This window comes from Gopherus evgoodei, chromosome 5, assembly GCF_007399415.2.
Source record: "Gopherus evgoodei ecotype Sinaloan lineage chromosome 5, rGopEvg1_v1.p, whole genome shotgun sequence".
NCBI lineage: Eukaryota > Metazoa > Chordata > Testudines > Testudinidae > Gopherus > Gopherus evgoodei.
In genome coordinates, this window is record NC_044326.1 from 5,663,879 (window position 1) to 5,688,722 (window position 24,844).

Genomic DNA, 24,844 nt, shown 5'->3' on the forward strand with positions numbered 1-24,844 from the left:
AATGAAACACAGTCTTTAGCTCCCCAGATCAGATATCTGCAGTTTTGCTAGTACATATGTGCTCTCTGACAATGGACCGGCTCAGTCAGTGGCAGGATTTTCCAACTCCACCAGTTCAGACAAAGACATCCACTCAGGGATGTATTCTTATACACAAGTACAAACAAGTTACACATCACTCCTGACACATTGAGTACAACCCCTCTACGTGTTAGGGTGCTACCTCTCTCCTGGTACATGTTGGTTCGAACAAACAAGTCTATCCATCATGTTATCCTTTTGACTGTGTCTTTAGGATGGGTCAGCCTGTTCCTTATCTCTGTGAAATGTGTTTGTACCAGAATGTTCTGGTGCCATCCTGGCACATATTCATCCTACTACTACTTGATATCTTTTAGCAGCCGCCTTCTTGCCAACTTCTGTGAGCAGGTCCTGCTTCTGGCTCACAGCTTAACTTTGCTTTATGTTAGCAAAGTCTTGACCATTACTTTAGCTCAGGCCTTAGGCCTCTGATACAAGGGTTTATGTTTCAGGACCTCATCTTACCACATTCAGCATGAAAAAAAATCCCTGTCCCCACCATCCCAACAATGTTGAATTTTCATTAACGAGCACAAATTATACACATCAATTGTGGAGATGATTTCTTAGACTCATGCCCTTTGAAGAGAATGCCTTGCCCTCCCATCCACGAGGGAGTCTATCTTGAGATGATCAGCAAGTCCATTCTCAAGTGTCATAAGAGCAGGTAAGGCAGCAAACTGTCCCCATGGTACATTGGACTTGTGTTACAGGAAGATGATAAAGAAGTGTAATCTGGTAAGTGTTCAGTGGACAGAAAATTGTTGATACAAAATTTTCAGCCCAGTTCTGGTTGAACTGATCTTTCTTTCTGTTTCTAATCCACCTTCCGTTAGCTAGATGCCCTCTCCAGGATGTTTGGTTATACACATAACTGATGTCCCAGTGATAGAAGACAAATTGTAAAGGCTGTGATTCTCAATTTACACCTGATACCCAGAGTAGGCTTTTGTTCTTCTTCGAGTGATTGCCCATATCCATTCCAGTTAGGTGTGCGCGCTGCACATGCACGCTCGTCGGAAGATTTTTACCCTAGCAACTCCGGTGGGTTGGCAGGTCGCCCCCTGGAGTGGCGCCGCCATGGCACTGGATATATACCTCTGCTGACTCAACCGCTCCTCAGTTCCTTCTTACTGCCCGTGTCGGTCGTTGGAACAGTGGAGCGCGGCTTAGCTGTCCTCCACTTCCCTAGCTTCTCCTTATTCATTTGATCTCTTGTTGTATATAGTTGACTTAGTCTATAGTGTAATTAGTTTTATAGTTATTAGTTAGTTATTGTATATAGTTTAGCGGGACTTGGGCTTTAGCCCTTCCCCGCACCCGGTGCCGGGGCCCATGCCCAGTTCACTGGGGTTTAAACCATGCTCGGCCTGTAAAAAGCCAATGCCCATTAGTGATCCCCACGACTCTTGCCTAAAGTGCCTCAGGGAATTGCACATCTCCGACAAGTGCCACATTTGCAAGGCCTTTAAGCCGCGGACTAAAAAGGAGAGGGACTTTCGCTTAAAGACTCTCCTTATGGAGGCAGCCCTCAACCCTCCGTCCTCGGCACCAAGCGCTGAGAGCGCTCCTCCGGCACCGGACCGCGCCGGCTCCGCCAAGACACCTCGGCACTGGCCTTCTCCGGCACAGGGACCTGATCGGAGGCCCTCAGCTTCCTCCACACCTTCGATGCAGACTCGTTCGGATCGCCCGGCACCTACTCCTGCTGCGGCACTGACAACTGTGGTGCCATCGACTCCGGTCCTGAGAGGGCCGTCGAGTCCGGTCCTTGAGAGCTCCCCGGTGAGACCTGTGGTCGAGCTTACGGTCCTCTCCACGCTGTAAACATTCTCCTCGGCCAGGGACCTTATCGCAATGTCTGAGTCTGCCCTGCCTCAATCCCCGGCACCGCCGGTGCAGGTTCTGCATTCTAGAGGCAAGCCTGCCACTATGAGACCTCCTTCACTAGAATCGATGAGCCGGCACCGATCTCGATCCAGGTCCCGGCACCGCTCACGGTCTCATGGACGGTCCCGGTCTCGACGCCGCTTGCAGTCCCGGCACCGCTCACCTACGCAGTACCAGCCGTACTCATGGCACAGATCCACCTCTCGTCCTGCCCGGTACTCTCGGTACCGCTCTGGCTCTAGGCACCGCTCCCAGCACCGAGACTCTCGCAGCGAGTCCCGCCGCAGACGTTCGAGATCCAGGTCGACCTCCCGGCACCGCGTTGGTTGCAGGTCCCGGTCTCGATCTCAGCACTGGTATGATTCCTGGTACCGATCCCTGGCACCGAGGAGATCTCCAGCGATGGGGGTGAAGGACTCATACCAGCCTCGTTTGGCTCCTCCATGGCCGTCCTGACACCTGTCCGTGTCTTCTCAGGCGGATAGTGCATACTCCCCAGACACCGACGTGCCTGCTGCGTTATTCCATGAGCCCCAGCCTCAAGATCATGGACCGCAGCAGTGGAGGTTCTGGACGCCTTGGGCATACCATAAGGCCCAAGGCCCTCACCCAAGTCCATCGCGCTCGACCGCCTCTGAACACAGGGTGCCGGAGGCCACAATTACCCGGCCTCCTCCTCTTCCTATGGAGGAAGGGTTGACCCAGCCTCAGGACTCCGAGCTCCCCAGGGAGACAGACACGATCCACCAGGCGGAGCCCTCATCAGACCCGCTCAGTCCAGGTCTCTCCTCTTCATCCTCCCCGATGAGGCTGTAGCTGGAACCTCATCTGCCAGCCCTCCACCAATTGACCTCAGGGCCCACCAGGACCTCCTCAGGCGTGTTGCACAGAACATGAACTTGCAGGCTGAGGAGGTCCCGGAGGTACAAGACCCAGTGGCGGACATATTGTCATCGGATGCCCCCACTAGAGTGGCCCTTCCATTCATTAAGACCATACAAGCCAATGCCACTACAATCTGGCAGTCTCCAGCCTCTGTTTCGCCTGCTGCACAAGGTGTAGAGCGCAAATACATGGTGCCCTCCAAGGGTTATGAATATCTGTATGTCCACCCTCCTCTTTGCTCCCTCGTTGTCCAGTCGGTTAACAAGAGGGAGCGCCATGGCCAGCAGGCTCCAGCCCCTAAATCAAAGGACGCAAGGCACATGGACTTGCTAGGGCGAAAAGTCTACTCTGCGAGGGCCCTCCCAACTCCGCATGTCCAATCAGCAAGCCCTCCTTAGCTGCTATAGTTACAACACCTGGGCGGCAGCGGACAAATTTAAGGAGTTGCTTCCACAGGACGCACGACAGGAGTTCTCGGCGATCCTCAACGAAGGGAAAAAGATGGCGAGAACTTCCTTCCAGGCTTCCCTGGATGCCGCAGACTCAGCCGCCAGGATTCTGGCTTCTGGCGTGACTATGCGCCATATCTCATGGCTGCAGGTCTCCGGCCTTCCCCAGAGCTCCAACACATTATTCAGGACCTTCCATTTGAGGGCCAAGGGCTGTTTTCGGATAAAACTGACCTTAGGCTGCAAAGCCTAAAAGACAACAGGGTCATTATGCACTCATTAGGAATGCACACGCCGGTAACTCAGCGCAGGCCCTTCCGACCCCAACCGCACCACCCTTACCCTCAGCCCCGGCAGAGACAAGACTTCGCCAGACGGCGAGGCAGAAGCGGTTGCCGAAGGCAATCGGGCAACCAAGGGGGCCAGAACCAAAGCTCCTCCAAGCCTTCCTCTGGGCCAAAACCTTCCTTTTGAAGGTGCGCCCGAGGGCGTTGTACCAGTTTCTTTAAAGGATCCGTCCCCTCCTTTTTCCAGCCGTCTTTCCTTTTTCCTCCCTGCGTGGTCCCAGCTAACATCAGATCATTGGGTCTTACGCACGCTGGAACTTGGATACCACCTCCAATTTATTTCAATCCCGCCCTTCCACCCTCGTCTCTCTTCAGGGACCCCTCTCACGAGCAACTCCTCCTACAGGAGGTGCAAATGCTCCTCGCCAAAGGGGTCATAGAGGAGGTGTACCGGAGCACGAGCGGGGCAAGGGGTTTTACTCCCGCTACTTCCTAATCCCCAAGGCAAAGGGAGGTCTCAGACCTATCCTCGATCTGCGGGAACTCAACAGATACATGATAAAGTTGAAGTTCCGTATGGTATCCCTGGGGACCATTATCCCATCCCTGGATCCTGGAGACTGGTATGCCGCCCTCGACAGCAAGATGCCTACTTCCACATAGCCATCTTCCCACCTCACAGGAGGTTCCTCCGGTTCGTGGCCAACCGCCAACATTTTCAGTTCGCGGTCCTCCCGTTCGGCCTCTCTACAGTCCCAAGAGTATTCACCAAAGGTATGGCTGTAGTCGCCGCCCACATTTGCCGCAGTCAGATACACGTGTTTCCATATCTAGACGACTGGCTCATCCGTGGGACCTCCGAGGCGTGAGTCGTCAGTCACGTCCGCATTGTCAAGGACCATTTCCTACATCTAGGTCTAATGATCAATGTGGAAAAATCGACTCTGATCCCCACTCAGAGGATAGAATTTATTGGCGCCACCCTGGACTCCACTCTTACCAAAACCTATCTACCACTGTCACGGTTCCAAACTATGGCAGCCATCATCCAGAGGCTGCAAGTGGCGCCGTTGACTTTGGTGTGCACTTACCTCGCTCTCTTGGGCCACATGGCAGCCTGTACGTTCGTAACAAACTACGCAGGGCTGCGCCTCCGGCCCCTCCAGTCCTGGTTCAACTCACAATACTGTCCAGCCAGGGATCCTATGGACATGGTTGTCACCATTCCCCCGACCGTCCTAGACTCCTTCGAGTGGTGGCTGGATCCCTCCATGGGGTGTGCGGGGCTCCCGTTCCATCCGCCCCAGCCCTCGGCGTCCCTGACAACGGACGCATCATCCCTGGGTTGGGGGGCTCACCTCGGGCACCTACGCATCCAGGGCCTTTGGTCATCTCAAGAGCTGACCCTCCACATCAACGTCTGGGAGCTGAGAGCGGTCCGCCTCGCTTGCCAGATGTTCCGACAACACTTACAGGGCCGTTGTGTGTCAGTATTCACCGACAACACAACGGCCATGCACTGTATAAACAAGCAGGGCGGCACGAGATCTTCACCTGTGTCAAGAGACCTTACGACTCTGGGACTTCTGCATAGCCCATTCTATACACCTCATCGCGTCCTTTCTCCCGGGAGTTCAGAACATGCTGGTGGATCGCCTCAGCAGATCCTTCCTTTCCCACGAATGGTCCCTTCGCCCAGACGTTGCTCTTTCGCTCTTCCGGAGGTGGGGGTTTCCCCGGATGGACCTCTTTGCTTCCCACAGAAACAGGAAATGCCAGATGTTCTGTTCCTTTCAAGGCCTCTCACCGGGTTCAGTGGCAGACACCTTCCTTGTACCGTGGATGACACACCTGCTCTACGCCTTTCCACCATTTCTGCTTGTCCACAAGGTCCTACTGAAAGTACGCAGGGACAAAGCCCACTTGATCATGATAGCTCCAGCGTGGCCTCGGCACCACTGGTACACCATGCTGCTAGACCTATCCATAGCCGACCGTGTCCCCCTGCCTCTTCACCTGAACCTGATCACCCAGGACCACGGCAAGCTGCGTCACCCGGACCTTCAGTCGCTCCACCTCACAGCATGGCTCCTGCGTGGCTGACCCAGTCTGAGCTGCGTTGCTCTACCCCAGTGCAACAGGTGCTCCTGGGTAGCAGAAAGCCTTCCACTAGAGCGACATATTTGGCCAAGTGGAAGCGTTCCTAACTGTCAGGGTAGTTAAACACTGGAATAGGTTGCCTAGGGAAGTTGTGGAATCTCCATCGCTGGAGATATTTAAGAGTAGGTTAGATAAATGTCTATCAGGGATGGTCTAGACAGTATTTGGTCCTGCCATGATGGCAGGGGACTGGACTCGATGACCTCTCGAGGTCCCTTCCAGTCCTAGAGTCTGAGTCTGAGTTTCACATGCTGGTGCGTGGAGCGGAACTTCCTTCCCACTGAGATCTCCATTTCCAACATCTTGGATTACCTCTGGTCCCTTAAACAATAGGGCCTGGTGGTATCATCTCTGAGGGTCCATTTGGCGGCCATCTCTACCTTTCACCCAGGGGAAGATGGTCGCTCGGTATTCTCTCACCCGATGGTGTCTAGGTTCCTTAAGGGCCTGAAGTGCCTCTACCCCCAAGTACGCCGCCCTGCCCCTACATGGGATCTTAACCTGGTTTTTGCCAGACTCATGTCCGCTCCATTCGAACCGTTAGCAACTTGCTCCCTTCTCTACCTCTCCTGGAAAACCGTTTTCCTGGTGGCCATCACATCCGCGAGACGAGTCTTGGAGCTTTGGGCCCTCACAGTAGATCCCCCATATACTGTGTTCCACAGGGACAAGGTGCAGTTGCGACCACATCCAGCCTTTCTCCCCAAAGTGGTATCGGCCTTCCATGTTAACCAGGAGATCTTCCTACCTGTCTTCTTCCCAAAGCCACATTCATCTCGCAGGGAGCAGCAACTACACTCCCTAGACGTCCGTAGAGCGCTCGCTTTTTATATCGAGCGAACTAAGCCATTTCGCAGAACCCCCCAACTCTTTGTCGCAGTGGCTGAGCGTATCAAGGGCCTACTCGTCTCCTCGCAGCGGATTTCCTCCTGGGTAACGTCGTGCATCTGCGCCTGTTACAACTTGGCTCACGTCCCCTCAGGCCACGTGACTGCGTGCTCCACCAGGGCTCAGGCCTCATCGGCTGCTTTCCTCGCTCACATGCCCATTCATGAAATCTGTTGCGCAGCGACCTGGTCCTCGGTCCACACCTTTGCCTCCCACTATGCCCTGGTTCAGCCGTCTAGGGATGACGCAGCCTTCGACTCCGCAGTGTTGCACTCTGCGACATCTCACTTCGACCCCACCGCCTAGGTAAGGCTTGGGAATCACCTAACTGGAATGGATATGAGCAATCACTCGAAGAAGAAAAGACGGTTACTCACCTTTGTAACTGTTTGTTGTTCTTCGAGATGTGTTGCTCATATCCATTCCACACCCGCCCTCCTTCCCCACTGTCGGAGTAGCCGGCAAGAAGGAACTGAGTAGCGGTCGGGTTGGCAGGGGTATATATCTAGCGCCATGGCGGCGCCACTCCAGGGGGCGACCTGCCGACCCACCGGAGTTGTTAGGGTAAAAATCTTCCAACGAGCATGCACGCACGGCGCGCACACCTAACTGGAATGGATATGAACAACACATCTCGAACAACAACAGTTACAAAGGTGAGTAACCGTCTTTTGCTTACCACAGATGAGGCTGTATGAATGCATAAACAGGAAAGGCATCTGAGTAAAACAAGTACATGCAAACTGAGAGTTGTTATAATTGCAATATTTCCTGCTTCACTATAGTTAAGGCGGAGATATTATTTATTAAATACAAAGAATTCTCTTGGGTATAAAGCTTTACTGTATAATTCTGTATTCATTTCATCTAGAAGGGTGAAATATAAAAGGGGCCTCAAATTCTTGTGATCATTAAAAATTTCGCAGCGCTTTTCATAAAAGTTAGAGATGAAAGCTCCAGTGTCCTGACTAATTAGACTGCCCAGCTGAATGCCCCCTGAAGCTTCCATTGCATATGATGGACCAGATCCTCAGCTGATGTAAATTGATGTAGTTTCAGTGAAGTCAGTGGAGCTACACTGAATTACCCCATGTGAGGATCCAGTTCAAGAGTTTTCACCTCTGCTAAACTAGTGGTATCGTGCTCTTAAGCAGCTGTCATGTTCTACCGCAGAGTCAAGAGGAAATGAGACAGAGTGACAGCATCTCCTTATGTAGTTTAGAAAGGGCTTTTATTATTACTTGTTTGTCACAGTAGCATCCAAAGTGTGGTAAACGCTGTAATGGTGTACAGGAAGACACAATCCCCGGACGAAGAGTTTACAGTCTAAAAAAACATAGTCAAAGGGTGGGGAATGTGAAATAGCATGCAAGGATGGAGGGTCAAGGTGGTGACTAGCAGGGCCGGCTCCAGGGGTTTTGCCACCCCAAGCAGCGAAAAAAAAAAGCCACGATTGCGATCAGCTGTACCGCCGCTGTTTCAGTCTTCGGCGGGAATTCAGCGGCTGGTCCTTCGCTCCGAGAGGGAGTGAGGGACCTGCTGCTGAAGAGCCAGATGTGCCGCCCCTCTCTGTTGGCTGCCCCAAGCACCTGCTTGCTGGGCTGGTGCCTGGAGCTGGCCCTGGTGACTAGCAATCTCTTTAGACCCTTCCTCTTTTAAAAAACTATGTTAATGGACTATCCCTCACTGCCCATCTGACTAATCATTGTTACTTGGGATCCTCTGGGATGAAAGTTCCTGTTAATGACTTTTCAAGTGTCCATTTGGAACAATGTAACCATCTCCAAATGCTGCAGAAGAGTCTACAAGTGCTTGCTAAAGCTTTTGCCTTATTTATTGGACCCATTCCTGTGGTATACATTTGGCTGACCTGTTCCCGCAGGAAAAGGAATATAGCTGTATGGAATCTGCTTAGTTTTGTGTTATCTCGCCATAGATGCTAATTAAAAAGTCAGTTAGCTTCATTGTTCAAGTTTTTTAAAGTTTTCAGCTGATGAAAAGCACATGTCCACAGTGACCTTTAATGGCCTGTTAATGCCCAATGGTAAGCTTTGGGGACCTTCCTATTTTCAGTTAGTTCTGCTTGGTTTGATTACATTTAGATTTCTGCATTATACCTGTCTAGCTGCCCAGGAAACTACAAGAGTCAAACATCAATCAAATATATTGCAAGTCAGAAGGACATTAGAGGCTGTCCATTAAACTGTTTGAGGCTTTCCTAGGTGCTACCACAATAGAAATAATAAACAATGAGCAGGTAGTTACACGTTGCACCATCTGTAAAGAAGTGGATGACTTAGACATCATCTCTTTCTGAAAGAGACACTCACAGTCTGGTTCTTAAATGCTCTGGGCTGTCACTGCCACTTGGACTTCCAGAAGCTGCTGGAGCTGCAGGTTTGAAGCCTTAGCAACAAACAGCCATAACCCCTCAATTGGTGGAGGGTCAATCTAATTTGGTAAAAACAATCCTGCTGGTGGAAATACTTAATGTTCAAGGAGTCTACAATACAGTTTGTGCTGTATCTGGAATTTATACTTGGTCCTTTTACAGCATCATTCATCAAGGAATTTGAGCAGCTTAACCGTTGTTTAATATTTACAATACTCCAGGGAAAAAAAGGAATATTATCTCTATTTTCCAGATGAAAGAGTAAAGGCATGCTTTACCCAGGTTCTGAGAACCTGCAACTTCACCTGAAGTCAACATAAACTGCAAGTTCTCAGCACCTATAGAAATTGGGTCCAAGTGATTTATAAGTCACACAGCAAGTGTGTAGTTAGAACATAGGTTTCCTGTCCCCTCAATCCTGTGGCCATCCATCTGTCTTCTTGCTTCCTCCTGGAGAGCAGTGGTGGATTCAACACATACTCACTGTTCTGTTCCATATTGTGACAAATAAGGTGGAATGCATGCTTGCTGCAGAGAATCTGAGGTTCATAGTTCTTTACAATAGTCTTGTTCCAATTTTGTAACCACATATGGGGGAGTGGAACCCACAACTCCCAGCACCAAAACCACATGTGTTTCCAGAGAATTTGTTTTAATTATCAGTTCTTGTGTGAGATCCATGTTCCCCTTTTTTCTATCTTGTTTGATTTACGAGGTAAATTATTACTCTTATTTTAATGGTCTGTACAGCACCCTGATGGGAAAGGCAGGCACTCTAGTAGATAAAATAATTACTCAGTGAGGTAGAGGAGCAACTCCTTTGGTTTGAGCAGTAGGGGGAATTTATGATCAAGAGTCGGGCCCAAACTGCAAAGTTCAGAGCCAGCCTTTCCAAACACTCCGATCTGTTTGAATTCAGGATTTTATTGGGCCCACCTCTCTTATGAACCTTCTTTCTGCTGTTTGTACTTTCTTCTGTGCTGCCTCCTACGCATGGAACTCCCTTCCACCTCCCAATCCACCGGGCCTCTCTTCTCTCAGATCCTTGGAGCAGAGATAATGTCTCCCCCTCGCTTTGTACAGAACCGGGTACACTGAACAATCAATGAATAATAATAGACTATCTTGTCTCCAGCTAAGGGGGAAAATGCTGAAGAGCCAGGAAACCCAATGAGTCCCACTGTGCAGTGTCCTTCAGATCATTTCCTCAGGGAAATTGTAATTGCCTGTGAAAACAGCAGGGGACACGATTTTCCTAACTCCCTGCCATGCTGCATTATGAGAGGAATTCCCACAGATCTCTGAACATTAATAGAGGGCAGAGGCATTTGTGTGGAGGCCCAGAGACTGTGCACAGTTTCTCTGGTCTCTTATTTTGTCTGAGATGCTTCGCTGTCTGCTTTTTTTGGAAAATCCATGAATAGGGTGGAGAAAATGAATAAGGAAATGTTATTTGCCCCTTCCCATAACACAAGAACCAGGGGCCACCCAATGAAATTAATGAGATTTAAAATAAATGAAAGGAAGTACTTCACAGAATGCAGAGTCAACCAGCGGGTTCAAAAAAGAATTAGATAAGTTCCTGGAGGATAGATCCGTCAATGTCTATTAGCCAAGATAGTCAGGAATGCAATCCCGTTCTCTGGGTGTCCCAAGCCTCTGACTGCTAGAAGCTGGGACTGGATGACAGAGGATGGATCACTTGATAATTGCTCTGTTCTGTTCATTCCTTCTGAAGCATTTGGCACTGCTCGCTGTCTGAAGACAGGATACTGGGCTAGATAGACCATTGATCTGACCCAGTATGGCTGTTCTTATGTTTTGCCACAACTGCTACGACCAATGTGCAGAGAGGGAATATGTGTAAACATCAGTGAGACCTTGGGTATCATGGTCATCTATCTCAACATACTGGGCAGCAGCTCTGTCTTGTGATTTTGAGTCCTGTCTCCAGAGTCTGAGAGAAGCCTTGAGTTTTACTGTTATCACTTGGTGTATATTTGCTACCATATGCATTGCTGAGGGGATAGTATGGGAACTGGCACCTTGCATTAGATACCTAGCAAATTTGGATTGGGTTTGCTGTCTTATCCCCCTTTGGAGGATAAAACATGTATAAGGCTGGAATAGAGGTGATAGGAAACTGCATGTGGTGTGTGGGGGGGGATGATTGGGGGTGGGAACCAGGTTTTGAGGAAGCCACTTATGCTTGGAAGGGTGCCCTTTTCCTGTATCAAACAGCTTTCTTTTCCTTTGTTTCCTCCATGCAGTCTTTGAAGGCTGATCTTCTCCTAGTTACCACCACTGCTAGAAACAGCATCGTATGGGAGCTGTTATGTCTCTGGTGTCAAATTCTGAGTTGCTTACTCAACTTTTGAAAGGCTTTTCTAAGGAAAAACCCTTGTGAAGTCAGTGACAGTTTTGCCCGAGGAAAGGATTAGTAAAAACTGAGTAAGGAAGGACTTTAGGATTTGGCCCCTGGTCTATACTCTTTGAGCCAGATTATCCCTTTAGAGTAGTATATATTGGGAGAAACACTACTGAAGCTAGTGGAGTCACACGAACATAAGAATAGTATGAGTGAGAAGAGAATTAGGGCCTCTGAATCTGAATTAGACTGTAAGGTCCTTGGGACAGGGCCTGTCTCCTCTGCAGTGTTGAGCGTGATATCCTCACTCCATGGTAATGCTATTATATTCTGTGGAGTTCATCTAGGAGTTTTAAGGTTGTTGGTAGGAGTCAGTCTCTTATGATGAATGGGCAATCTTAGGAGGGAATCTTTCGGGGGTATTGTTGTTGAAAAGCCATCTCACTAAATGATTTATTGAGAACTGTCAAAGAGGAAGGGGAGTGGTGCCTCCTGCATCTCAGATTCTAGGAAAACCCTAGAATTTCTAACCTCCCCAGATCCCAGGCCTTTTTAACCACTACTTCCTTTTTTCCAATGGATAATTGTCTTGTAGCGTGCTTTCCTACAGGTGTGTTCCGCATAACACACCTTGTCAACTACAATGCTACATATAAGCAGCAAAGAATCCTGTGGCACCTTATAGACTAACAGACGTTTTGGAGCATGAGCTTTCGTGGGTGAATACCCACTTCATCTGATGAAGTGGGTATTCACCCACGAAAGCTCATGCTCCAAAACGTCTGTTAGTCTATAAGGTGCCACAGGATTGTTTGCTGCTTTTTCAGATCCAGACTAACATAGCTACCCCTCTGATAAATGCTACATATATGCTCTCTAAAGAGCTGTGCCTGGTGGGCATAGAACAAAAGATTGGTGGATTAAATACTGGCCCTATTGAAGTCAACAGTAAAACTCCCATTGACTTCACTGGAGCCAGTATCTAACCCAGTACACCTCTACCCCGATATAATGTGACCCGATATAACACTAATTTGGATATAATGCAGTAAAGCAGTGCTCCAGGGGGGCGGGACTGTGCACTCCTGCGGATCAAAGCAAGTTTGATATAATGCGGTTTCACCTATAATGCCGTAAGAATTTCTGACTCCTGAGGACACCGTTATATCGGGGTAGAGGTGTATATGCAAATCATTTTAGCGCCTTTCAACATTACCAGCTTTAAGAGGCGCTAAGGAGCCCAGAATAATACAGCTGCCCCTATTAAAAATAACCATGGTTTACATGTGGTTGTGGCCATACCATATTGTAACCCTAGTCTACAATGCAATTAAACACCTGCAGCTGGCCTGTGCCAGTTGACTTAAGCTCATGGGGCTGTAAAATTGCAGTGTGGATATTCGGGCGTGGGTTTGAGCCTGGGCTCTGAGAACTTTCCCCTCATGGGGTCCTAGAACTCAGACTTCAGCCTGAGCGTGAACATCTACATTGCAATGTTACAGTTCCGCAGCCTGCGCCAGCCGACATGGGCCAGCCAGGGGTGTTCAGTTGCAGTGTAGACATACCCTGAGAGACTTGGGCTCAGCTTGGCCTCTGCCTAGTTGACTGCCTCCCCATTGATTTTTTTTGAGGCTAGGGATGAGGTAATCGCCTGAACACCACCTGAGTCTTAGTAATCCAGGCTTCTAATAGGAGGGAAACTGTTCAGTTAGATGAGACACACCTGCAGGAGGTCCAGGGTCTAAGAAGACCTGGGAAGAGGTTCTCCACACCAGCTAGTTGGAAAATGCTGGCTGGAACTACTATAATGAAGGACGGAAGAGGACTGGGACAGAGGCAGCAGGCCCTGGATTTCAGGGGAGAAACTGTGGGGTCTGGTAAGGAGCTGAATGAACTGTACTGTCTGGAAGAGCCTGGTTTTCATTTGAGTTGAACTGAACTGACATTTTAATAAGCCACACTCCCAAGAAGGAGCCAATGATCTGGCTGTGCTGTTTGTTACTGGAGAACTCAATAAGGGGAAACTGCAGCAACTGATCTTCCTGATGTCAGACCAGGTAAACTCACCCTTCTACAAGACCTTAAATGCATCCTGGCTTTTGTAGCTGTTAAAATGCTGTTCTGTCCCGAAAAGAGATTCCAGCAAGAATGGCATGATGATTCCATGTATATTGATTCTTAGTCCAGATTAACCATGCTCCATTTGTGAATACAAAGGTGGATCTTCTGCGTGCCAGCCTTGCACACCTAAATGTGAGGCATTTGATCCTAGCAAGCCCCTGCCAGGTGTGTGCCATGCAGGTGCTTGTAGCGCTGCACAAGTATTGCCAGCACAGATGCAAATGCACTTGCTTGGGGCAACAGTGGCCACTGTTGAATCCTGGTTCAGATGTGTGACCACTGGGTGTAATGTTTTCCTGTACTGTGTACTTTCTTGTTTTGAGCTATTTGCAGCTTCTGTAATTTGAGGCATATGAGTTTTCTGCCCAATAAGGTGTAAATGCAGCAATATTAAGACTTAAAAATAGACTGCTTGTATGTGCTACGGAGGCCATGTAATTTTGTGAAATACCTACTACTATATACACTGGAAATTGCTTATCTATAACGAATAATGCAGTCCCCTTTCCAGGTGTGGAATGCTATTTCCCCACATCCCAGACTGTAGGATAGGAACTCACAGCACTGTAGGGAGTGCTCAGTGGGAGCATGCTGAACAGGTTCAGCTGAGCTGCTGTAAGTTGGAAAAGTGCAATTTCTTAATGCAGACAAAATCTGAGAATCAAGCTGGTTTCCTTTCTCCTCATACGTTGCCAGTTCAATAAAAAGGCTAAGTGAGGCCCTGGGGAGGGAGGTGGGGGGAGAAAGGAACAAATAAATGCCACATGAGAAATGCTAGTCACATTGATTAGTATACCTCTGCAACCCTATTACTTTCCATAGCTAGCACCAGTGTCACTGATTGGAACTTGATGATAGGTTATTTTAGATGATGCAAAAAAGGAAACAGAATCTAGCTCCCTCCTCTGTAGCTGTGTTGGCTCCTACAGGGCTATGGGGTCCAAAGCAGTAATGTTTTGTTGGAGTTCCCAAAGTTAGCAGATCTGGCCCTGAATACAACAGAGAGCAGAGCTGTTCTGTGAGAGTGTCAGTTCTATATTCCCACTTTTTGGATGGTCCCCTTAGGGCTTTTTGTAGAAGTCAGCCCTGGTGTGTCTGGCCGAAGTTTCCATTCCAGTCCTACAGCAGGCTACTGGCCTCCCCTGTGGCTGCATTAACATGGTGTTGTGTAGCCTGTTTGAAAAGTGCTTTGTGATGAAAAGTTTGGTACACAACATCACAGAAAGTTTAGATTCTGGGGATAAGTATCAGAGGGTAGCCGTGTTAGTCTGGATCTGTAAAAGCAGCAAAGAATCCTGTGGCACCTTATAGACTAACAGACATTTTGGAGCATGAGCTTTCGTGGGTGAATACCCACTTCCTCAGATGCATGTAATGGAAATATCCAGGGGCAGGTATGTTAGGAATCAGAACCAGATCAGCCACACCATCACTGGTTCATTCACCTGCACATCCACCAATGTAATATACGCCATCATATGCCAGCAATGCCCCTCTGCTATGTACATCGGCCAAACTGGACAGTCTCTACGGAAAAGGATAAATGGACACAAATCAGACATTAGGAATGGCAATATACAAAAACCTGTAGGAGAGCACTTCAACCTCCCTGGCCACACTATAGCAGACCTTAAGGTGGCCATCCTGCAGCAAAAAAACTTCAGGACCAGACTTCAAAGAGAAACTGCTGAGCTTCAGTTCATCTGCAAATTTGACACCATCAGCTCAGGATTGAACAAAGACTGTGAATGGCTTGCCAATTACAGAACCAGTTTCTCCTCTCTTGGTTTTCACACCTCAACTGCTAGAACAGGGCCTCATCCTCCCTGATTGAACTGACCTCGTTATCTCTAGCTTGCTTGCTAGCACACATATATATACCTGCCCCTGGATATTTCCATTACATGCATCTGAGGAAGTGGGTATTCACCCACGAAAGCTCATGCTCCAAAATGTCTGTTAGTCTATAAGGTGCCACAGGATTCTTTGCTGCTTATTCTGGGGATAGTTTGTGGGCAGACACTATATCTGCTGAGCCTGTGGATTTCCCCTACAAGAAAATTCCCCTTGTTCCACCATGGCCAGTGACTTCTGCCTGCATATTCAGCCACAGATTGTTGCAAGTGACTGAGTAAACCATACACCTAGTACCACATAAAGAGTTTTCTCCAGATCGTTTCCAGAACAAGCTGCTAAAGGACCAAAAGTGCTGCTGGAGATGTGCTGAGGGCCAAGGAAGTGGCAGCCTGTGTCAAAATGGGGGTGCAAGGAGTATCTTCCTAATATCACTGCCTGAAAATTGCCTCCTGCGTGATTACAAAGAGTGAGTGACCTGCAGGACTGGGAAGGTGTTAGGTCCATCACTGAGTGTTGTGGGGAAAAATTAGCACCAAGGGAGCTACATTTGTGTGCAACATTTGTTAATAATCCCTCCTTCCACTGCCCATGTGCTACTGTTGGCCCATGCATGGATATGTTGGCTCATGTACGGATATGTGAATCTGCTGCACAGCTGCCTGGCAGCGTGATCCAGCTGCAGAATGCACTTGGTGGCAGTAGTTTTTGTAGGTTTATATCAGTACTGATGTCACCCAGTCCTTAAAGCCAAGAGATTAATGGGACATGGATGTAGAGGGCTTGGTTCTCTTTTATGCAAAGGCCGTTTATGCTGCTCTGGCAACATAAAGGGGCAGGGCTGGATTAAGCTTTTGTGGGCCTGGTGCATAACATATTTGTGGGCCTTCTTGGGAGCAATGGAGCATGGCGTGGGGAGATCAGTCCCCGGAGTGAGGAGCCGGCCAGGGTCATGTCATGGCTGGGGTGGCCCCGCTCCGCCCAGCCAAGTGCGAGGTCACTATTTACAAACTGGCAGTTGCCAGATGCACAATGGTCTGCCCAGCCCTGTGCTGCCAGCCTGCCCCTTCCCCTCAGGGGTGGGCCCATGCCGTGCCACACATCCCGCCCACACACACACCATAACCCTGCCCCCAATTCCCTATGGCCAGAGGCCCCCCCTGGACCCACTATGCCCAGCACCCCCCCACACACACACACCCACCCACAAATGCACAGCACCCTGTACAACACCACCCCTGCTCAGTGCCTTCCTGCCCACAGCACCACCACAACTGCCCAGCACCCCACACAGAACCCCCACTCTCTAGTGCCCCAACACACACTGATCTTCCCCACCCCCCTCAGAGCCCAGCACCCCCCACTCAGATCCTCCAGAGAGATACTCCCCCATGCCCTGCCTCCTGGCTGCACTCACTGGCCCTGCTGGGAGGCGACTGTGTCTGCTGGGCTGATCCGGAAGTGCAGCCAGAGCTGGTCCCGGGACAGAGAATCGCTCCAGCCTCTTGGGAGTGGCACAATCAGCCAGGCCAGGGCCTGCCCCAGCCGGGCTCCTTCAGGACCCACTTGCCTGGAGGAACCCAGCCAAGGTCCCACTCTCCCCTCCCCTGGTCCCATCCCACCCTGCAACTGGCTGAGACTGGCCGGGCTTCTTCACCTGTCCCAGGCGGCTCAGCTCTGGGGAGGCAGGTGTGGCCCCCACAGAGACTGCCCGGAGCTGGAGGTGCACTGGGGTCCGGCCAGGGGGCAGAGGGAAGCCAGTGAGTGGGGCCAGGGGGTGGAGAGGAGCACCCAGCCAGCTGGTGGGCAGGTTGAGAGGAGTAAGTGGGAGTGGGGGAGCCAGTGGGGTCTTGGGGCGCAGGGCAAGCAGAGCAGGCCGGGGCCCCTTCTGAGCATGGGCCCAGCTCCATGGCACCACTGGCGCCATTGTAAACCTGCCACTGTAAAGGGGTCTTAAAGTAGGTGGAAATGCCCTGAGAATGCCCTCGGTATAGATGACTTCCCTGGCCTAACACATACCAGAGCCAGGCAGTGCCCTGCACAGCTCGAATATCGACCCATGGCCTGGCCATGGCTGGCTCAAGTCAGCTGACTCAGGCTGCAGGGCTAAAAATTGCTGTGTAAATGCTAGGGCTCGGGCTGGAGTCCTAGTTCTGGGACCCTCCACCCTCACTGGGTCTAGCCTGGGCATCTACACACAGATTATTTTTTCCAGCCCCTAACCCAAGCCCCATGAGCCTGACTCAGTTGAGCCGGGCCAGCTGTGGGTATTTTATCCCAGGGTAGACATAGCTAAAGCCATCTTTGCCCTTTGCTGTCCCTGCCCCAAGTGCTGGCGCAGAGTGACTGAAAATTAGGCAGTGGTGTAGCCAGGTAGTGGTGTGGCTTGGCCGGCAATGTGCATGAATAGCGCTGCGGGCTGTTTCTGAGGCTTTGTGATGGTCTCCTAGAGGCTGCTGGAGACTGGAGTGGGAAGTCAGAGAGGCTTTGCAGCCCTGAGGTGAATGCCTGCAGTGAGTCTTGCGTGCCCCCGCCCCCCAATCTCTGGCCTGCGATCCTTATTTATTTAAACTCCACCTCATAGCGTCCCCAGACCCATCCAATCCGTTGCCTGAGTGGGAACCTCTTGAGTTGGTAAGGCCTACTCTCCCCACACCGATCTTCACCATGCACTCTGCTGTTTCTTGTTTGTGTGTGTGTATGCAACAACGACAGGAGGAGGAGTGTGTGTGTAGATATATATATCTACACACACACTCCTCCTCCTGTCATTTGTTGCATTGTGTATTTCTCCAGTGGGTGGAATGGGAAAATCCTTCTCATCTGTTTGAAACTGTGACTTATTGCTGATTTACAGCAGCATTATATTGGATTTTCCATGCTTATGTCCGGGAATTAATTATGTGAGATGGGAAGCTATTTCCCGCCTTCTTCTTAGAAGATTCCCATGACGTTTACACAGGTTTATTGCTTAGGATAACTTTTATGCCAATGAAGAGAGTGTGTGTGTGTGTTCGTTCACAACACTGCCCCATACTGGAGAGGATTTGAACTGCACACCTTTGTTTTATGGTCCCTGTACTGTACTGTAAAGTGCTAATGAAGATTTTCCTTTAGCTCAAGTGATAGGGGCCTGTGCTTTTTAGAGTAGGGGGGTCTGAGTTCTATCCCTGACACAAATGTGACAGCCATGTTGTCATAAACTGATAGCTAAGGGTTAATGTCTCTTTCATCTGTAAAGGGTTAACAAACAGTGACCTGCAACACCTGACCAGAGGACCAATCAGGAGACAAGATACTTTCAAATCTCGTGTGGAGGGAAGCCTTTGTGTGTGTTTTGGGGTTTGGCTTTGTTCTCTCTGGGTCCTGGACGGGACTAGAGGTGCAACCAGGTTTCTGCCAATCTCCCTGCTACAGCCTCTTATCTATTCAGAATAGTAAGTACCAAAGGCGGTTATAGTCTTTTAACTTGTTTTTTTTTCCATTTGCAGATGTGTACTTGCTGGAAGCAGCTTAAATTGTGTTTCTGCTGGAGATAGTTTCTTTCTATTGCCAGTAAGCTAAAAAACCCTGTATATTTACCATCTTGATTACAGAGACAATTTTTATGTTTTTCCTTCTTTATTAAAGTTTTCCTCTTTTTTTTAGAATCTAATTGATTTTTTTTTGGTTATCTTTTGTAAGACTCCAGGGAAGGGAGTCTGCACTCACCAGGGAATTGGTGGGAGAAAAGAAAGAGAGGAGGGAAGAAAAACCTGCTCTCTGCGTTGTCTCTGTATCTCTCTCCGGGGAAGAAGGGAGGGGGAGGGGTTGATTCAAGGAGTTGAATCACGGTGGTCTCCTAGTGTACCCAGGGCGGGAAAGAGCTGGGAGAAAGAAAGGAGGGGGAAGGGAAATGGTTTATTCCCCTTTGTTTTGAGATTCAAGGAATCTGGGTCTTGGGGGTCCCCAGGGAAGGGTAGGCGGGGGACCAGGGTGTATCAGGCCCCGAAATTCCTGATTGGTGGCAGCGCTACAGAATCTAAGCTGGTAATTAAGCTTAGGGGAATTCATGCTAGTACCCATATTTTGGACGCTAAGGTTCAGATTTGGGAATTATACTATGACACGTGCTGCTAAGTGGCATCCCATTTATCAAATAAGAATCTCAAACAAATTGACTGTCTCTTAATCCTCCTAACCATCCACCTGAAGTAGGTAAGAATTATGAGACCCAATTTACAGATGGGGAGGCACAGAGATGAAGTGAATTGCCAAAGGTCACCTGTGAGTAGCAGATTGAGGACTGGAATCCAGGAATCCTGGCTCCCCATCCCCATCTCTAACTTGTAGAGCATATTGCCTTTTGTGGAGGCAGGGGTGCTGGAACACTGTGTATAGTGGGGGTGCTGAGAGCCATTGAACCAAACCATAAACCCTGGATATGACTGAAACCATTTCAAGCCAGGGAGTGAGGCAGTCTCCCTAGCCCCAGCACATGTGTGGAGGTAGTTGCAGTGATTCCCAGGAAGGAGGTCACCTTTGCTGACATCTTGTGTGTAGTATCCTCTCTCTGAATGGGACTAGGTACTTCAACCTGTTTTTATTTGTAAAGGTTGGGAACACTTTAATAATGAGGATTGGGATTAACGGTTGATTTAAACTCTCTCCCCCTTCTGTCAAGAGGCCAGAGCGTCCTCAGAGAGCAGGATGTGGTGGGGATTGGGGATGACCTTTTCTAGAGCAGGCTGTTGCTTCCTTTAGCCTCTTCTCATGCCACTTTACTCGGAGGGCCGGTTTGCATACTGATTTAGCTAAATCTATGCAGCCCTCCGCTGTGGACACTCTTATTTTGGATGAAGAGTGACCTGTTTTTGGTTGGTTACAGCACTGATTTAAACAAAAAATAGTGTTCGGAAAAGTGCCGTGGGAGCTCTCTGGTTTTACATCTCAGCAATGTGTAGGGGACATTGCTCCCTCTTTCTCTGCTAACACCCAGCTGGGGTATTAGGTTCAGGAAAGGGGGGGGAGGGGCCAGGAAGCTAAAGAAAAATACATTCCCTTCATCCTGAGAAAAGTCCTGACATCAGCTGAACCCCAGGGGAGGAATATCTGTGACCTTTGGAAAATGGTCAAGTCATTTGTGGCAATGAACAAGACTCCCGTGTATTTTTTTTGGCAGGCACATTTGGAAAGGAAGGTGAGAGGCACTCAGTTTGAATGTTTGCTGCAAGCCATTCATGCTTTTGCTCCACCCTGGAGAAGAGCTGTGAGCTAGTGAAAGGCAGGAAAAGGAGTACTAGGTACACAATGGGAACCGTGTGTGTAGAGCAGGGGTGGGCAAACTTTTTGGCCCAACAGCCACATCTGGGTATGGAAATTGTATGGTGGGCCAGGAATGCCCATGAAATTGGGGTTGGGGTGCAGGAGGGGGTACAGGCTCGGGGTGTGGGCTCTGGGGTGAGGCCAAAAATGAGTTCAGGATGCAGGAGGGGGCTCTGGGCTGGGGCTGGGGCAGGGGGTTGGGGTGGGGGGAGGTCTCATTTGGGGTATAGGAGGGTGCTCCAGGCTGGAACCAAGAGGGTGGGAGGGGGATCAGGGCTGGAGCAGAGGGTTGGGGCACGGGGGCGGGGGGAAGGGCTCTGGCAGGGAGTGCGGGCTCTGGGGTGGGGCCAGATATGAGGAGTTCAGGGTGTGGGAGGGGGCTCTGGGCTGGGATAGGGGGTTGGGGTGGGGGGAGGGCTCATTTGGGGTATAGGAGGGTGCTCCAGGCTGGAACCAAGAGGGTGGGAGGGGGATCAGGGCTGGAGCAGAGGGTTGGGGCATGGGGGCGGGGGGAAGGGCTCTGGCAGGGGGTGCAGGCTCTGGGGTGGGGCCAGATATGAGAAGTTCAGGGTGTGGGAGGGGGTTCTGGGCTGGGGTAGGGGGTTAGGGTGCAGGAGAGGGATCAAGGCTGGGGCAGGAGGTTGAGGCACGGTGGGAGGAGGTCAGGAGTGCAAGCTCTGGGTGGCATTTACTTCAAGCAGCTCCTGGAAGCAGCGGCATGTCGCTTTTCCACCTGCTATGCAGAGGTGAAGCCAGGCGGCTCTGCACACTACCCTGTCCGCAGGTGCCACCTCTGCAGCTCCCACTGGCCAAGGTTCCTGGGCCTGGCCAATGGCAGCTGCAGGGGTGGCACGTGGAGGCCCCTGGCTGCCCCTAAACGTAGAAGGCAGAGTGCGCAGAGCGGCCTCGGCCCCCATTCCCCGGCTGGAGTGGGGCAAGCCTCAGACCCCACTCCCCAGCAGGAGCGCGAGGCCAGATTAAACTTCCTGGAGGGCTGGATGTGGCCTGTGGGCCCAAGTTTGCCCACCCCGGAATAGAGAGAAAATCTCTAGCAATAGATCTACCCCTATAAACCTATGACTACCTGAAACTGACACCACCGTTAGTGTCAAAAGTGAGACTAAAGCGAGCCAGCCTCCGCTCTCTCCTGGCCTATCCCCGCACGAGCCGAAGCTTTTTATTTGTTCCTCTTTTTGTAGGTTGAAATGTGCAGCAAAAAGAAAGTTACAGCCGTTCACCTTGGGCCCCAGCCAACCACTGTCGCATCTGGGCCACTTGGAGCCAGGAAAAAGTGCGGGGCGGGGGCCAGTGCATGGTATGTAGGGGGGTGTGTGCATGCGGGGGACTTTGTGTTCCTGGCCTGCGTTTATCCCCAAGCCCAGGCGGAGGCTCTTGCCGTGCGAGGAGCTGGGTGGACCCTGGGAGCTGCAGCCAAGGGGGGCGCTTAGCAGAGCGGCTGTTTCTCATTACACAAGCACCACGCCAAGCCCGAGCCCAGCCTCGGCCCGCTGCCTACAAGCCCCAGGATGCAGCGGGGCCCCAGCTGGCGGCGAAGAGGCGGGGCGGGGGGAGCCCGGGCTGTATAAGAGACCGGGCAGAGGCAGCGGCGCCGGCAGGCGGAGGGCAGCGCGCCGCGGGGATGGAGACGGGCGACCCCCGCAAGCCCTGCTGCCGGAGCACGCTCGGGGGGCCGCTTGCGGGGCGCTTCCTTCTCCTCCTGCTGCTGCTCCCCCCCAGCCCCGCGGCCGCCTCCGAGGCACCAGGTAAGGGAGAGCGGGGCGGTCGCAAGGGCAGATCCCCCAGGGCCCCCTGGCCTGGGAGAGGGGCCCGGGCCACGCCAGGGGGATGTTCCCATAGGGCCCCCCCGGGTCTGGCTGGCGGGGAGGGAGGTGGGTGCAGCCCGCTGGGGGGAGGGAGGTGGGGTGAGGGCTGCCCCTGCGGCGGGGAGTGGAGCCCTCCAGGGTCTGGCTGGCGGGGAGGGTGCTCCTGGGTGCACATGGGGTGCAGCCCCCTGGGTGTGGCTGGGGGGAGGGTTGCTCCTGCGGGGGGTGGGGTGAGCCCTCCAGGGTCTGGCTGGCGGGGAGGGTGCTCCTGGGTGCACATGGGGTGCAGCCCCCTGGGTGTGGCTGGGGGGAGGGTGCACATGAGGTGCAGCCCCCTGGGTGCGGCTGGGAGGGTGGGAGCCCTCCTAGGTCTGACTGGTGGGGAGGTGGACGTGCCTGGGTGCACATGGGTGCTGGGACTTTGAATGGAGCCGGCAGATGTCTGGGCAGGAGCGCCGGCCGAGGGGGCTGTGGCTGGCGATGTGAGTGGAGCTGGGGTCCCCCTGCCCAACCCAGCCAGGCGGTGCTGCCCCAGCGGAGAGCCTCCCGCTTTGCGGCCCCTGGCCAGGCAGACTCCGCTCCATGCCTCTATATGGTCGTGCTGGGGGATCAGGAGGCGGCTTGCTGCTCGCAGCCAACTTCCCTCAGCCCTGGGCTGGGCTAGCGAGTCCTCGCCTTGCAGACATCGGCTCCGGGGGCACATCCGTAGAGGGCCCCTGTCAGACATCGCAGCCAGTGGCCCCTTGCGCCTCTACAGGGTCCCCACCCCAGTGAGGTGGAGGGGCTCCCAGCCTGCACTCAAGCCACAGCTCTCCCAGCCACCACTCCCCAGGGGCAGGAGCCAGGTTTCCTTGTGCACCCTCTTTAAGATGAAAACCAGCGTTTTGGAAGGACAGGAACATTTTCTGGGGAAGTTTTTGTTACCTTTGACCTTTTCTGCTATTGACAAAACCGAAATGTTCGGTGTGGTCTCCATTTCTGGTGTGTGCAGGGTGGGTTCCCTCCAGAAAAATGAAATGAGATTTTTCTGTTTGAAATGAAATGAAAACAGTTCTGTATCCTTAGGATTTTTTTTTTCTTTCTGAGCACACTGCGTGGTGTGGGCAGCCACGTGTTAAAAGGACCCTCAGAGATGGGTGCGGGGGGGGGGGGGGGGAATCCTGGCTTGGCAGAAATAATTGATCAAGTTTGGGGGCAGGCGGGAGCTGTGAACGGGGAGCGGAATGCTTACTTCCAGCGGGACAGGGACTGCCTCTAAGTGTTCGTACAGCACCTTGCGGTGGGCCCTGGTCTGTGACTGGAGATTCTAGGCGCTACCCCAGTGCAAATATAGAATGACAGCTATGACAGCTATATCAACTGCAGGCAAGAGGCGCTCCTGGAGAGCATGTTTGCAGAATGGGAGGGGGGGCGGGGCTTGTAAGTAATTCCCTGAAAAACAGGGAGATGGATTGGAAAAAACATCCTATTGTAATTTATTTGATTTAGATTTTAACAGGCTCCTGTGTCAGGATCTAAGCCCCTCCCATTCCCTGCAGTGACAGTTTTCAGCACAGCAAGGATCTTAGCAAGGGTCTTAGCATAATAAAAGGCCGCAGGCCTTCCCCAAGTAATCATTATAAACAACTCCCCATGTCCCATCCTATCTCCAGACACCCCTGGAGAAAGGTGGGCTTTGCAGCACATCCAGCAAGGTTAGGACTCCTGCTCAGTTAGATGGATGGAAAAGCCCTGATCCTCAAAGGTAATCAATTTGAAATCAGTCCATTATCCTGGAGGATCTGGGCCTCAGAGCCTGTCTGTAGGTTCCTGGAAGCTTCCCTAAACAGCTGGAGGTTTCAAACTTGGGTATTGAACTTGTTCTTTCTTTAAACGGTTGATTGGCCTTTTCAGTGTAAAGATTATTTCTGCCTCCATCAAAAATCTGAAGCCACAGATTGTCCCCAGCTGTGTCAGGAATCCGGATTCTCTGAGCAAGGGCAGGAGCAGTAGAGCAGCAGTTAGTTCTGCTTTCCCTCTTCCTTCCCTTTCTGAGTATCTTGTAATGAGACCTTAAAAAAAACCACAAAGGGAAATGATTCCTAGGGGTTGGGATGCTGGCCTATAGTTCTAATCTGAGCTCTGGCAGCAGCTCCTTTTGTGATTTGAGAGTAAATCTTCACTGCTCTGTGCCTCAGTTTCCCTGCCTGGGAAGTAGTCATTTACCTCCAGGGCTTGAAGCTTAATTAGTGTTTTGTAAAAGCTCTGAGATCCTCCCACCAAAGCTGCTCATAAATTTGCTGACATATTTTAGCTCTTCAAGCAGTCTGTTAAACTACCATTTGAGAAAACAAAATCAATCT

The 24,844-nt window shown here is 51.1% G+C and overlaps 1 protein-coding gene across 1 annotated transcript in view; it reads left to right on the top strand.

Moving 5' to 3' along the window:
- Positions 1 to 22,318: 22,318 nt before the first annotated feature.
- The window catches only part of ADAM33 (ADAM metallopeptidase domain 33), a 74,876-nt gene continuing 72,350 nt past the window's right edge, over positions 22,319 to 24,844 (top strand). Inside the window, exon 1 of the mRNA XM_030563388.1 lies at positions 22,319 to 22,442. Coding sequence (XP_030419248.1) covers positions 22,319 to 22,442 — 124 coding nt within the window. The remainder of the gene's footprint in view (positions 22,443 to 24,844) is intronic.